Source organism: Brassica oleracea, chromosome C3 (genome assembly GCF_000695525.1).
Source record: "Brassica oleracea var. oleracea cultivar TO1000 chromosome C3, BOL, whole genome shotgun sequence".
Lineage (NCBI taxonomy): Eukaryota > Viridiplantae > Streptophyta > Magnoliopsida > Brassicales > Brassicaceae > Brassica > Brassica oleracea.
Genome location: NC_027750.1, coordinates 6,897,552 through 6,908,991, shown reverse-complemented (window position 1 = coordinate 6,908,991; position 11,440 = coordinate 6,897,552). Strand labels below are relative to the sequence as shown.

Sequence of the window (11,440 nt, the reverse complement as noted above, 5' to 3'; positions counted from 1 at the left end):
ATATATATATATATATATATATATATTATTTTAAATTCAATAATAGTATCATAATTTATATTAAAAATTAAGTGAAGAATATTCACTATAATTTTAAACAACATATATATACATATATAATGACATTTATATACATATATAAAGATATATACATTCAGAAACTGGCTTTGAAACTATACTAAATATAATTAGATTGCTTATGATTGTGCAGTCTAATATCTGATCAAGAGAGTACAATTTATAAATTTTACCTATGTCAGATATTAGGTTTTGATCTGTAGCAGTATAGCTATATATATATACTTTTTTTGGAAAGATGATCTGTAGCTATATTTTGCGATCGATTGCATGATGTTCGTATGGTTTTGTGTGTAGGAAACGAAAGAAACGACACAGGAGATATGCAAGTTTCCATTCTAGTGGTACATCTCGGTGAGCATAAAACCAAATGTATATTTCCAGCCAAATCCTTAAAACCAAATTCAGTAAAAACCAATATCTTCAATATGATAACTACTAATGACGCTCCAAGAATTAAAACTAATATATGTATATAGTTATATATCTCTGAGATCCGGCATAACTTCAGGTGAAGGAAAACTGACATTTTTTAGAACTCCTCTGCGTAGAGGACAGCTCTTGCAGTATCTTGTATCTCTTTTCCAAATTGGTTGATGGTAAGGCTTTAATAGCCATCTTCTTTAGCTGTCCAGAATTCTCTAGCAAATACATCACCACTTTTTTCTCTGAGTCTCTTCCTTGGTAATCAATCCACTCAACAGTTTTCAGACTCGAGATCAAACATTGAGGAACAGAACTTGTTTGCTCCCACTGAATCTGAACATAATCGAAACATCTCTCAATTGGTTGGAATCTGAGAACTCTGAGTTTAGGGGTTTGTCGGAGTATAAGACAGAACCAAACTGAACAGCATGTACATAGTACTAGAGACACGAGATGATAGAAGACGCCAATAGGATATGAAAACTGCAAATGGCATCATCATCACAAGTTAATGTAACTATCAGTTAAAAAAGAGAGAATATATATATATATATATATATATATGATCACAAAAATGCATAGATTGTTACCGTTGATGGTATTGCACATAAGGAAAGGTGTTTAGCTGAGGTAAGAAATTGTAGAAGCTTCTTAGAATCACCAGGTGAAGAAAGCTTGATGTTAGCCTTCACGAGGCTTGGCATATTCACTAGTGAACAACTTACTTGGCTGACAACAGTTAGCGACGTTAAAGAAGGAGCTGTGATCACTAACCCAATATCATCTCCTGGAACTTGAGAACCAGATTTCAAGTCCCAAACTGCTAATCTCAGCAATGAAGGAATCATGATTGTGAAGGTTTTCATGTTTCCATTGTTTACTCTAGTTATAGCTAGGTCTTCAAGAACAGGGCAACCAGATAGAATCCTAGGAACGATTTCATCGTTTGAAAATTCCACATGTCTAAGCCTCAAAGCCTTGAGTGACGGGAAACAAATTGTCAAAGGAACATCCACAATGACAGCTGAAAACAGGGTTAAACTCACAAGGGTTTGACATGTATACAGACTCCCAGGCAACCGTATGGCCTCCTCTGGACCGAATAGATAATTGTGAAAACGAAGTTTGCGCACACCACGTTCAACTGCAACTCTAAACCAGATTTCAATATCTGTAGGACGATGATTTTGGGAAAGTCTGACATGCATGGTTTGTAGGACAGGAGCCTTGTGTAATAGCAAAAAGTTATGAACAAAAGGGGAAGCTCGTGGAGCATAATACTCAAGCTTCGGCACATGTTTCCAAACATCACGCCAACGTTTTGACAAAAGGCTTGTGGTTATAGCAACTTCTGTTCGAGGGAATGACAATATCTTCAAGATCAAATCATCTGGCAATGGACTGATCCTATCCATTATTGTATAAGAAACCCTTCAATAGACCCCAAAAAAGTTAGTCTCGGTTGATCTTGTTGTCTTGCTTTTGTCAAGCCCGTCGGCCGTCGCAATCTCGCAGTCAGAGAAACTAAAGTATATAAACCCTAGCAAAGATTAAAACCAATAACGCGTACTATAGTCTAAAATTCAAACCAATAAACCATAACATTATTGATTTAGGATACTTTATATCAAGAGTTTTGGTGATTTTCCATTACTGATTACTTTTGAAATTTTACTTTTATATTTAATTTAATAATTTTATAAATTTGGATTATGAGTTTTAAGCTTAAGTTCTTGGATAAGTTTTTTTTTAAGAGGTGTTAAAAAGAAGAGTTTTAAGATTTGATTTTTAAATTATAGAATTATGAATTAAAAATTACATCAAAAAAGATAAAAAAATATTTTATTTTTGTAAATATATATAATTTTTTGATTGACTAATAAAAAAATATGATTTTTTCTAACAATTGACATTGATACTTATTATTATTACATATATATATATATATATATAGAGAGAAAAATAAAATATGAAGAATTTATATTGATAATATAATAATTGTGATTTTATGGTTAGATTTTAACATTTAACTATCAAATATATATTTTGTAAATTAAACTATGTTTATTTTGGATATTTAGTTATATGTCTACTTTTTTTTTAAAGTCCCACAGAAAAGTAAATTACACCCACCCTCAAGATCATTGGGCCCAACTTGTTGGAAATTTAACAAATAAGCATAATGGATCTCTCACAGAAGGATCTCGAAACCCTATTATGTGTGGCCTATATAAACATAACTTCTCCCACTCATTACTTCGCATCTTCTCTACTGTCTCTCTCTTTATTGCGTCTCATTAGATAAACCCTAGATCTCCCCGATAAGCAGCAACAATGGCCGACGCCGAGACTTTTGCCTTCCAGGCCGAGATCAACCAGTTGCTCTCGCTCATCATCAACACCTTCTACAGCAACAAGGAGATCTTCCTTCGTGAGCTCATCAGCAACTCCTCCGATGTAAGTCTCTTTTGCTTTCTCCTTGATCGATCTGTAGATTAGGTTTGATTACTGTTGTTGTTGTATCCGATTTGAAAATTGAAGTAGGGAGCTCTATGATATTCAAATCGGTCTTCTTAGATTTAGATTTAGTTTCGTCTTTTATGAGATAAACAGATTTTATATGCATTCGGTTTGTTTGTATACGTTCTCTGTTTTTATTACTCAATAGTTTTTGAATGAAATAAGTAACTCGGATGTATAGTTTTGGATTGATTCTACGAGATAGGTTGAGTTTCTTTCTATGCGTTTGTATACGTTCTTGCGTTTGTTACTTAATGGTTTTGATCTCGTGCAACAGGCCTTGGACAAGATTAGGTTCGAGTCCTTGACCGATAAGAGCAAGCTCGATGGCCAGCCTGAGCTCTTCATCCACATCATTCCCGACAAGACTAACAACACCTTGACCATCATCGATAGTGGTATCGGTATGACCAAGGCTGATTTGGTCAACAACCTTGGAACCATTGCGAGGTCTGGCACCAAGGAGTTCATGGAGGCTTTGGCTGCTGGTGCTGATGTTAGCATGATTGGTCAGTTTGGTGTTGGTTTCTACTCTGCTTACTTGGTTGCTGACAAGGTCATTGTAACCACCAAACACAATGATGACGAGCAGTACGTGTGGGAGTCTCAGGCTGGTGGGTCTTTCACCGTGACCAGAGACACCTCTGGAGAGAGTCTTGGTAGGGGTACGAAGATGGTCCTTCACCTCAAGGAGGACCAGTTGGAGTACCTTGAGGAGAGGAGGCTTAAGGATTTGGTCAAGAAGCACTCTGAGTTCATCAGCTACCCGATCTCCCTTTGGATTGAGAAGACTATTGAGAAGGAGATTTCTGATGACGAGGATGAGGAAGAGAAGAAGGACGAGGAAGGCAAGGTCGAGGAGGTAGATGAGGAGAAGGAAAAGGAGGAGAAGAAAAAGAAGAAGATTAAGGAGGTTTCTCACGAGTGGGACTTGGTTAACAAGCAGAAGCCTATCTGGATGAGGAAGCCTGAGGAGATCACCAAGGAGGAGTACGCTACCTTCTACAAGAGTCTCAGCAACGATTGGGAAGAACACTTGGCCGTGAAGCACTTCTCGGTTGAAGGACAGCTCGAGTTCAAGGCTGTTCTATTTGTTCCCAAGAGGGCACCTTTTGATCTTTTTGACACCAAGAAGAAGCCCAACAACATCAAGCTCTACGTCCGTCGTGTCTTCATCATGGACAACTGTGAGGACATCATTCCCGAGTGGCTAGGCTTTGTCAAGGGTATTGTCGACTCTGAAGATCTTCCTCTGAACATCTCGAGAGAGACGTTGCAGCAGAACAAGATCCTTAAGGTCATCCGCAAGAACCTGGTGAAGAAGTGCCTTGAGCTCTTCTTTGAGGTTGCTGAGAACAAGGAGGACTACAATAAGTTCTACGAAGCTTTCTCTAAGAATTTGAAGCTCGGTATCCACGAGGACTCTCAGAACAGAACCAAGATCGCCGAGTTGCTCCGTTACCACTCGACCAAGAGCGGCGATGAGTTGACCAGTCTCAAGGACTACGTGACAAGGATGAAGGAAGGTCAGGAGGATATCTTTTACATCACCGGTGAGAGCAAGAAGGCTGTGGAGAACTCTCCATTCCTCGAGAAGCTCAAGAAGAAAGGGTTTGAGGTTCTCTACATGGTTGATGCCATCGATGAGTATGCCATTGGGCAACTCAAGGAATTTGAGGGAAAGAAGCTCGTCTCTGCAACCAAAGAAGGTTTGAAACTGGGAGAGTCAGAGGACGAGAAGAAGAAAAAGGAAGAGCTCAAGGAGAAGTTCGAAGGACTTTGCAAAGTCATCAAGGATGTTCTTGGAGACAAGGTCGAGAAGGTCATTGTCTCTGACCGTGTTGTGGACTCACCATGCTGCCTCGTTACCGGTGAATACGGCTGGACCGCAAACATGGAGAGGATCATGAAAGCGCAGGCTTTGAGGGACAGCAGCATGGCTGGCTACATGTCTTCCAAGAAGACAATGGAGATCAATCCCGAGAATGCGATCATGGACGAGCTGAGGAAGAGAGCTGAGGCCGACAAGAATGACAAGTCTGTGAAAGATCTTGTTCTCCTCCTCTTTGAGACTGCTCTTCTCACTTCTGGATTCAGCCTAGACGAGCCAAACACTTTCGGGAGCAGAATCCACAGGATGTTGAAGCTGGGATTGAGCATTGACGAGGATGATGCAGTCGAAGCTGATGCAGAGATGCCCCCGCTTGAGGATGATGCCGATGCTGAAGGCAGCAAGATGGAGGAGGTCGACTAAAAACTGCTGTCTGCAGCTAATGATTTTTCTTGGCTTTTCTGTTGTCGCGTTCTGTCCTTAAAACTATTTCTTCTGGTTTTTGCCTTTTTTTATCTTCTAGAGTATTATAACCTGTGTTGGTTTTTCCCCGAACTTATTTTCTGTTTGCTTATAAGAAACTTTGCAGTGTTTCTAGCAATATCCAGACCGCCTTGTGCAGGGTTAATAGTACCCAAATCTTGATTATATTTTGCGAATTAGATATTGTATAAGCGGAAGAAACTACGCTTGGACAAGATATAAAGTAACCCAAGTCTTGGTTTCATGAGACACAAGTAAAGTAGGAGGTTATGAGTCTTGTGATCAAAAAGAGAACGAGAGAGCTAGAAGAATGATTCAATTTGTCAAAAAGTAAAAAAAAATGTCGCCAACTTCCAAGTGCTACAGAACCACTAAAACATCCAACCAGTTTCATTAAAGCTTTCTTTGCGTCAAATGCAAGTACTACGGTTTTAGTAATAGCAGCGCATTACTAAACAGAGGATGATCAGCTAGCTAGGTTCGGGTCCATAAGCAGAACGTCCTCTGAACACTGTGGGAATTGCCTTGACAGTATCTACTCCGTGTTAGATAATGGCAAGAACACCTAAAAGCTTGCAGCAAGTCGAGTATAAACTCAACATTATCTACCCGTGGTAAAAAGCCTGACACTTTCGCACTCTTATATTTCAGGCTCAAAGTTCTTTGACCATCTCTTTGAAGTTGTAATCTTTATCCATAATGAAAACTCAGATGGATTACAAATTTCCGAAAAGAAAAGATGAAAACTCTGGCTCACAAACCATGTTCTTTTTTTATCTGCAAATTAGATTCCTTCTCATACATTCTATAACAAGAAGAAAAGAATCAAGATGCATAGTGTTCCAGCCAAATCCTCAAAAGGGACTACGGTACAACCAATATTATCACCTAGAGTGTAAGAGAAATAAAATAGATATAACAACATATAACAGCTTTCCAACACTATCTAACTTTCATACCAATTACTTCTAGGTTCACGTTCAGACAGAAGCTGACATAACTTTGAAGCCCTATGGAAAGAACGCCACTCAGTGAATATATGAGGTTCATCTTCACAATCCAAATCCCACATAGATATTTTCGCACTCTTCAACCGTTTTGCATGTCTTAGGATGTAAGCCACCATTTTCTTCTCTTCCCGGCACCCATTGTAAAAGTTCCATCCAAAAGTATTGAGATGGAGCAACAAACACTCAGGAACCGAACTCAGTTTTCCCCAAGGATATTCAATGTGCTTTGCATAAACAAATCTATGTGGTTTACACTAACATCACAAAAAGAATGTTTTAGATCATTAATTAAAGGAGCTTGAAAACTGAATGGGTTGAGTTTAAATGTATACCTTGTTGAGCTTGAGAACTTTTAGCTTAGGAGAACTTTCAAGCATCCAATTAAGTAGCTCACACCACTTCTCCACACTTGAGCATAGCTCTAGATGAACAAGCTGGTTAAACTCAACACGATGTTGAATCTGCACAGAGAAACCAACTAAAACATAATGAGCACAGGAGCAAATAATTAATACGAATTTAAATCACAATAATACACTGGTTCTTTTATAGTTTTGCTTACCATTGAGGTGGTTAAACATAAAGAGAGAGACGTTTAACCGATGTAAAAGATGTCATTAGCATCTCAGGATTTTTGTAAACAACACTAACATTTGCCACAACCATATCCGGCATGTTCTCGCTCAGAAACAAGAGACCAGAATCACATTTATCTACAACGTTCAAGTACCTCAGAGAGGGAGTCTTTATCACAACTTTCACGTCGGAATCGTTTCCCTCTAGATACGTATCAAGAATAGACAATCTCTGCAAGGAAGGCACTTCCAGATAGAAACAAGGCGGAGAGACGTTCTCACTTTTGTCCAAAACGAACTCTTCAAGTACAGGACAGCCACCAGATAAAAGCCTACGTGCAGATTCTTCGTTTCGAAACTCTACACACAGCAAGTGCAGAGTTTTCAAGGAGGGGAGACAAACATCTTCAGGAACATCGAGAACAATGGAGTTGCCAAGTTTCAAGACCTCGAGGTTGTTATACGTATAAAGACAACTCGGCAAAAATATATCATCATCATCGGTATAACAGTGAATCTTGAGTTTACGAACACGGCGAGCCACTGCGATTTTGATCCATATCGTGATATCATCGGTGGTGGAATGCCAACCAAGTCTGAGCTTTAAAGTTTCCAGAACACAGGAGACTTGTGCAAAACCATAAACAAGTAAACATGTTGTCGAAACTTGGCGTAATCGTCCTTAGAGCTTTCGAAATCGTTTTGAAAGTAAAGAGCTGGAACCATCGTCCAAAGAAACTTCCACCGCTTGGACAGTAGCATAGTGGAAACGACATCTTTGGTAGGAAGTGATGACAGGATCTTCAACAGTAGATCATCGGACAGTCTACTAATCATGTCCATCTGTAACCCTAAACAATGGCAGAATCAGATGGAGAGAGAGAGAGAGAGAGACGAGATTATGTCCCCAAAACGTTATTATGGGCCCATATTAAATTATAAAACACTAAATTAACCGAAATTAAATAAAACCAGTGGGCTGAAACTGGGAGAAAGAAGTTTTTTTTCTAAGAAAGGCCCACAATAGCATTGTCAAGCAAGGGAGAACGATGCCGTATTTGGTGCTTCGCACGTGTCAAAAAAATGATTACAGCAATCTCGCTCTCGTACGTGTAGAATAGAGTTGGTGGAGTTTTTTAGGGTTTTAAGTTCAAGAGACTTCCAAATTAACGGCTCAGATTCAATCAGAATCCTTGAAGACGCGATCGTCGAAGAACTGCACACACTTCGATTCGACTAGAGTGTGTACTATATAAGTAACTTCTACAATTGCATAACCCTCCTTTTGCTAAAACCCTTGACCCATCCTCCCTCTCTCGATCAATTCTCAGTAAGTGTTGAAGTTGTAATCGTCTTTTGATTTTTCAATAACTATTTGCTCGAGTGTTAGTTAGGTAGAAAGTTGTTTGCTTTCAGATACCCTTTTTCGTTTTTGCTCTTCGATGATTACAAAGTTTGGATCTTTTAACGCTTTCTTAGATCACTGAATCGTAAAGTTATCATTTTTTTATTATTGTTTGAGTTTCGCAGAGAAAGTGGAATCATGGCTTCAACCTTCAGCGCAACGTCTTCAATGGGCTCATCCTTAGCTCCTCCTGCGAGCAGATTATCATCTCTCGTCTCATCAAACTCTTTTGGAAAGAGTCAAGCTTTTGCTCAGAGGAAAGCGAGGTTCCCCAAGATCTACGCGGCTAAGCAGTTGCATTTCAATAAAGACGGCACTGCCATTAGGAAGCTTCAAGTGAGAGTCTCCCTAATGATGATTAATACTTTTCGATTTTCACCAGCTGTTTTGCTTTTTTTTCTAATGAGTCTCGTTTTCCTTGTGTTAAGGCTGGTGTGAACAAGCTCGCGGATCTAGTTGGAGTCACTCTAGGTCCTAAAGGCAGGAACGTTGTTCTCGAGAGCAAGTACGGCTCTCCAAGAATCGTTAACGACGGTGTTACAGTCGCTAGAGAGGTAATGATTAGTAGAGCTAGTAGCCTTTGGTTTTGTTGATTTTAAGATTCTTATGTTTCTGTTAAAGGTTGAGCTTGAGGATCCAGTTGAGAACATTGGTGCTAAGCTAGTGAGGCAAGCTGCTTCCAAGACCAATGACTTAGCCGGTGACGGAACGACCACTTCCGTTGTTCTTGCGCAAGGTCTCATCACTGAAGGTGTAAAGGTGGTGGCTGCTGGTGCAAACCCGGTGTTGATCACCAGAGGAATCGAGAAAACCACAAAAGCTCTTGTTGCCGAGTTAAAGAAGATGTCAAAAGAGGTACTGTATTATTACACTAATCAAATTTTCGTGTTCATTGCTCTGTTTCATTATCATTAGAATGATTGTTATGTTTTTGGGTTGCAGGTGGAAGATAGTGAGCTTGCAGATGTGGCAGCAGTTAGTGCAGGAAACAACTACGAAGTAGGCAACATGATTGCGGAAGCAATGGCTAAAGTTGGACGCAAAGGTGTGGTCACTCTCGAAGAAGGCAAAAGCGCTGAGAACAGTCTCTACGTCGTTGAAGGGATGCAGTTTGACCGTGGCTACATTTCTCCTTACTTTGTCACTGACAGTGAGAAGATGTGCGCAGAATACGAGAACTGCAAGGTATAATTACTCTTTATTAGTTAAGCTGATAAGGAAAATCTTATTTTGAAACTATCTCTTTGTTCTTGATTGGTGCAGATGTTTCTTGTTGACAAGAAAATAACGAACGCTAGAGACATTATCAGTATCCTGGAAGATGCTATCAAAGGTGGTTACCCGCTTCTGATCATTGCTGAAGATATCGAGCAAGAGGCGTTGGCGACTCTTGTTGTTAATAAGCTTCGTGGTACTATCAAAGTTGCTGCTCTGAAAGCTCCCGGATTTGGAGAGAGGAAGAGTCAGTACCTTGATGACATTGCTGCTCTTACAGGAGGTGAGACCAAAAATTACTAAACCTTTCACTAATGTTTAGTTCTAAAGTTGCGGTGTTTGTTTTTCTCTTTGTAGCTACTGTGATTAGGGAAGAAGTTGGACTACAGCTGGAGAAAGTTGGAGCAGAAGTTTTGGGTAATGCTGGTAAAGTGGTTCTCACAAAAGACACTACGACCATAGTTGGTGATGGAAGTACTGAAGAGGTTGTGAAGAAGAGAGTTGAACAGATCAAGAATCTTATCGAGGTATATATCTCAAAAGCAATGAAGTTCTGTCGCTTGTTTGTTTGTTTTGTTAATTCAAGTCTCTGGGTTTGTGTAGGCTGCTGAGCAAGATTATGAGAAGGAAAAGCTTAATGAGAGAATCGCTAAATTATCAGGCGGTGTTGCTGTGATTCAGGTGAGATTACTAGGAAGTGATTCACATTGGTACAACAAAACGCGTAACTACACCAATGGTTTAACATGTCTTTAGGTTGGAGCACAAACTGAGACAGAGCTTAAGGAGAAGAAACTGAGAGTTGAAGATGCTCTTAATGCTACAAAGGTAACATTATAAACTATAAGCAAAGAAACTTTAAATGCTTCATTTTGTGAGATTAATTTATTGAACCTTTTAATAAATTAGGCGGCTGTGGAAGAAGGTATTGTTGTTGGAGGTGGATGCACTCTGCTAAGACTTGCATCCAAAGTGGATGCTATTAAAGAGAGTCTAGCAAATGATGAAGAAAAGGTTAGTCTATACGAGTTTAACAGTGTTAGTGGACTCTCGGATCATAACTCTGTTTATTTGGGTATCATTATAACCTTCAGGTTGGAGCTGACATTGTTAAGAAAGCATTGAGCTACCCATTGAAGTTAATCGCCAAGAATGCTGGTGTTAATGGCAGTGTTGTCAGCGAAAAGGTAATCAACAATATGAAGGTTTGCAAGTTTTGAGTCTTCGGTATAGAGAGACTTAAGTGAATGGTGGCTGTTTTTTTGGTTGACAGGTACTCTCTAGCGACGACCCAAAGCATGGTTACAACGCTGCAACAGGCAAATACGAAGATCTGATGGCTGCAGGAATCATTGATCCAACCAAAGTGAGAAAAGATCTTTTATATTCTCATAGACTGAAACTTTCTGTTTCGCATTGCTAATCAAGTGTTTTGTTTGTTGTTGTTAAAGGTTGTGAGATGTTGCTTAGAGCATGCTTCATCAGTGGCTAAGACATTCTTGATGTCTGATTGTGTGGTTGTGGAGATCAATGAGCCTGAATCAGCAGCTCCTGCTGGTAACCCTATGGGCAACTCAGGTTTGTCTTTTAAGTTTTTTTTTTTCTTGAATCCTCTTAAATATCACTGTATCAGCGAATAATATGCAACTTTTTTTTTTTCTGATTCTCTGTTGATATTCAGGTTATGGCTTCTAAGTTATCAATGAGAGAATAGAGGAAGCAAAAGCTACGGCCAAGTTCTTTAGTTATTAAATCTGAAACGTCTTTGAACTGATGTAAACAACTTCATTTTCAAACTCAACAGTCGCAGAGTGGTGTGATTCATATCTTTTAGTAGCCTTTTTGGGTTTGTTCACAATCAGTTTTACAAACCTAAGGAGAAGAGTATTATTGATTA

The 11,440-nt window shown here is 39.3% G+C and overlaps 3 protein-coding genes and 1 pseudogene across 4 annotated transcripts; 2 read left to right on the top strand and 2 right to left on the bottom strand.

Moving 5' to 3' along the window:
• Positions 1-585: 585 nt before the first annotated feature.
• On the bottom strand, positions 586-2,027 carry LOC106329762 (putative FBD-associated F-box protein At5g56440). Its single transcript, XM_013768406.1, has 2 exons — positions 1,095-2,027; positions 586-987 (listed from the first exon to the last, which is right to left on the bottom strand). Exons 1-2 carry the CDS (start codon positions 1,917-1,919, stop codon positions 586-588), a joined length of 1,227 nt encoding a protein of 408 aa, XP_013623860.1. The 5' UTR covers positions 1,920-2,027.
• A 714-nt stretch (positions 2,028-2,741) lies between these two features.
• LOC106334820 (heat shock protein 90-2) lies at positions 2,742-5,458 on the top strand. Its single transcript, XM_013773196.1, has 2 exons — positions 2,742-2,961; positions 3,302-5,458. The coding sequence occupies exons 1-2, from the start codon at positions 2,839-2,841 to the stop codon at positions 5,276-5,278; spliced, it is 2,100 nt and encodes a 699-aa protein (XP_013628650.1). The 5' UTR covers positions 2,742-2,838; the 3' UTR covers positions 5,279-5,458.
• Positions 5,459-6,189: 731 nt separating this feature from the next.
• Positions 6,190-7,809, bottom strand: LOC106333726 (annotated as a pseudogene).
• Positions 7,810-8,096: 287 nt separating this feature from the next.
• Positions 8,097-11,440, top strand: LOC106336301 (chaperonin 60 subunit beta 3, chloroplastic-like). Of its 2 annotated transcripts, none has more exons than XM_013775089.1 (14): positions 8,097-8,253; positions 8,454-8,664; positions 8,757-8,882; positions 8,950-9,183; positions 9,271-9,513; positions 9,592-9,826; positions 9,901-10,070; positions 10,147-10,224; positions 10,300-10,371; positions 10,453-10,557; positions 10,638-10,730; positions 10,817-10,909; positions 10,995-11,121; positions 11,225-11,440. In XM_013775089.1, the coding sequence occupies exons 2-14, from the start codon at positions 8,467-8,469 to the stop codon at positions 11,236-11,238; spliced, it is 1,788 nt and encodes a 595-aa protein (XP_013630543.1). In that variant the 5' UTR covers positions 8,097-8,253; positions 8,454-8,466; the 3' UTR covers positions 11,239-11,440. The 2 variants fall into 2 exon arrangements, with proteins under 2 accessions (XP_013630543.1, XP_013630544.1); XM_013775090.1 differs by having other exon boundaries at positions 8,104-8,253; positions 8,446-8,664.

Bases quoted from the DNA above. Each gene is read 5' to 3' on its own strand.
- LOC106329762 (XM_013768406.1), bottom strand. From the start codon at position 1,919: ATGGATAGGATCAGTCCATTGCCAGATGATTTGATCTTGAAGATATTG. The intron at 988-1,094 runs GTAACAATCTAT...TGCCATTTGCAG, and splicing joins TATGTGCAATACCATCAACG to TTTTCATATCCTATTGGCGT.
- LOC106334820 (XM_013773196.1), top strand. From the start codon at position 2,839: ATGGCCGACGCCGAGACTTTTGCCTTCCAGGCCGAGATCAACCAGTTG. The intron at 2,962-3,301 runs GTAAGTCTCTTT...CTCGTGCAACAG, and splicing joins TCATCAGCAACTCCTCCGAT to GCCTTGGACAAGATTAGGTT.
- LOC106336301 (XM_013775089.1), top strand. From the start codon at position 8,467: ATGGCTTCAACCTTCAGCGCAACGTCTTCAATGGGCTCATCCTTAGCT. The intron at 8,883-8,949 runs GTAATGATTAGT...TTTCTGTTAAAG, and splicing joins GTGTTACAGTCGCTAGAGAG to GTTGAGCTTGAGGATCCAGT. The intron at 9,827-9,900 runs GTGAGACCAAAA...TTCTCTTTGTAG, and splicing joins CATTGCTGCTCTTACAGGAG to CTACTGTGATTAGGGAAGAA.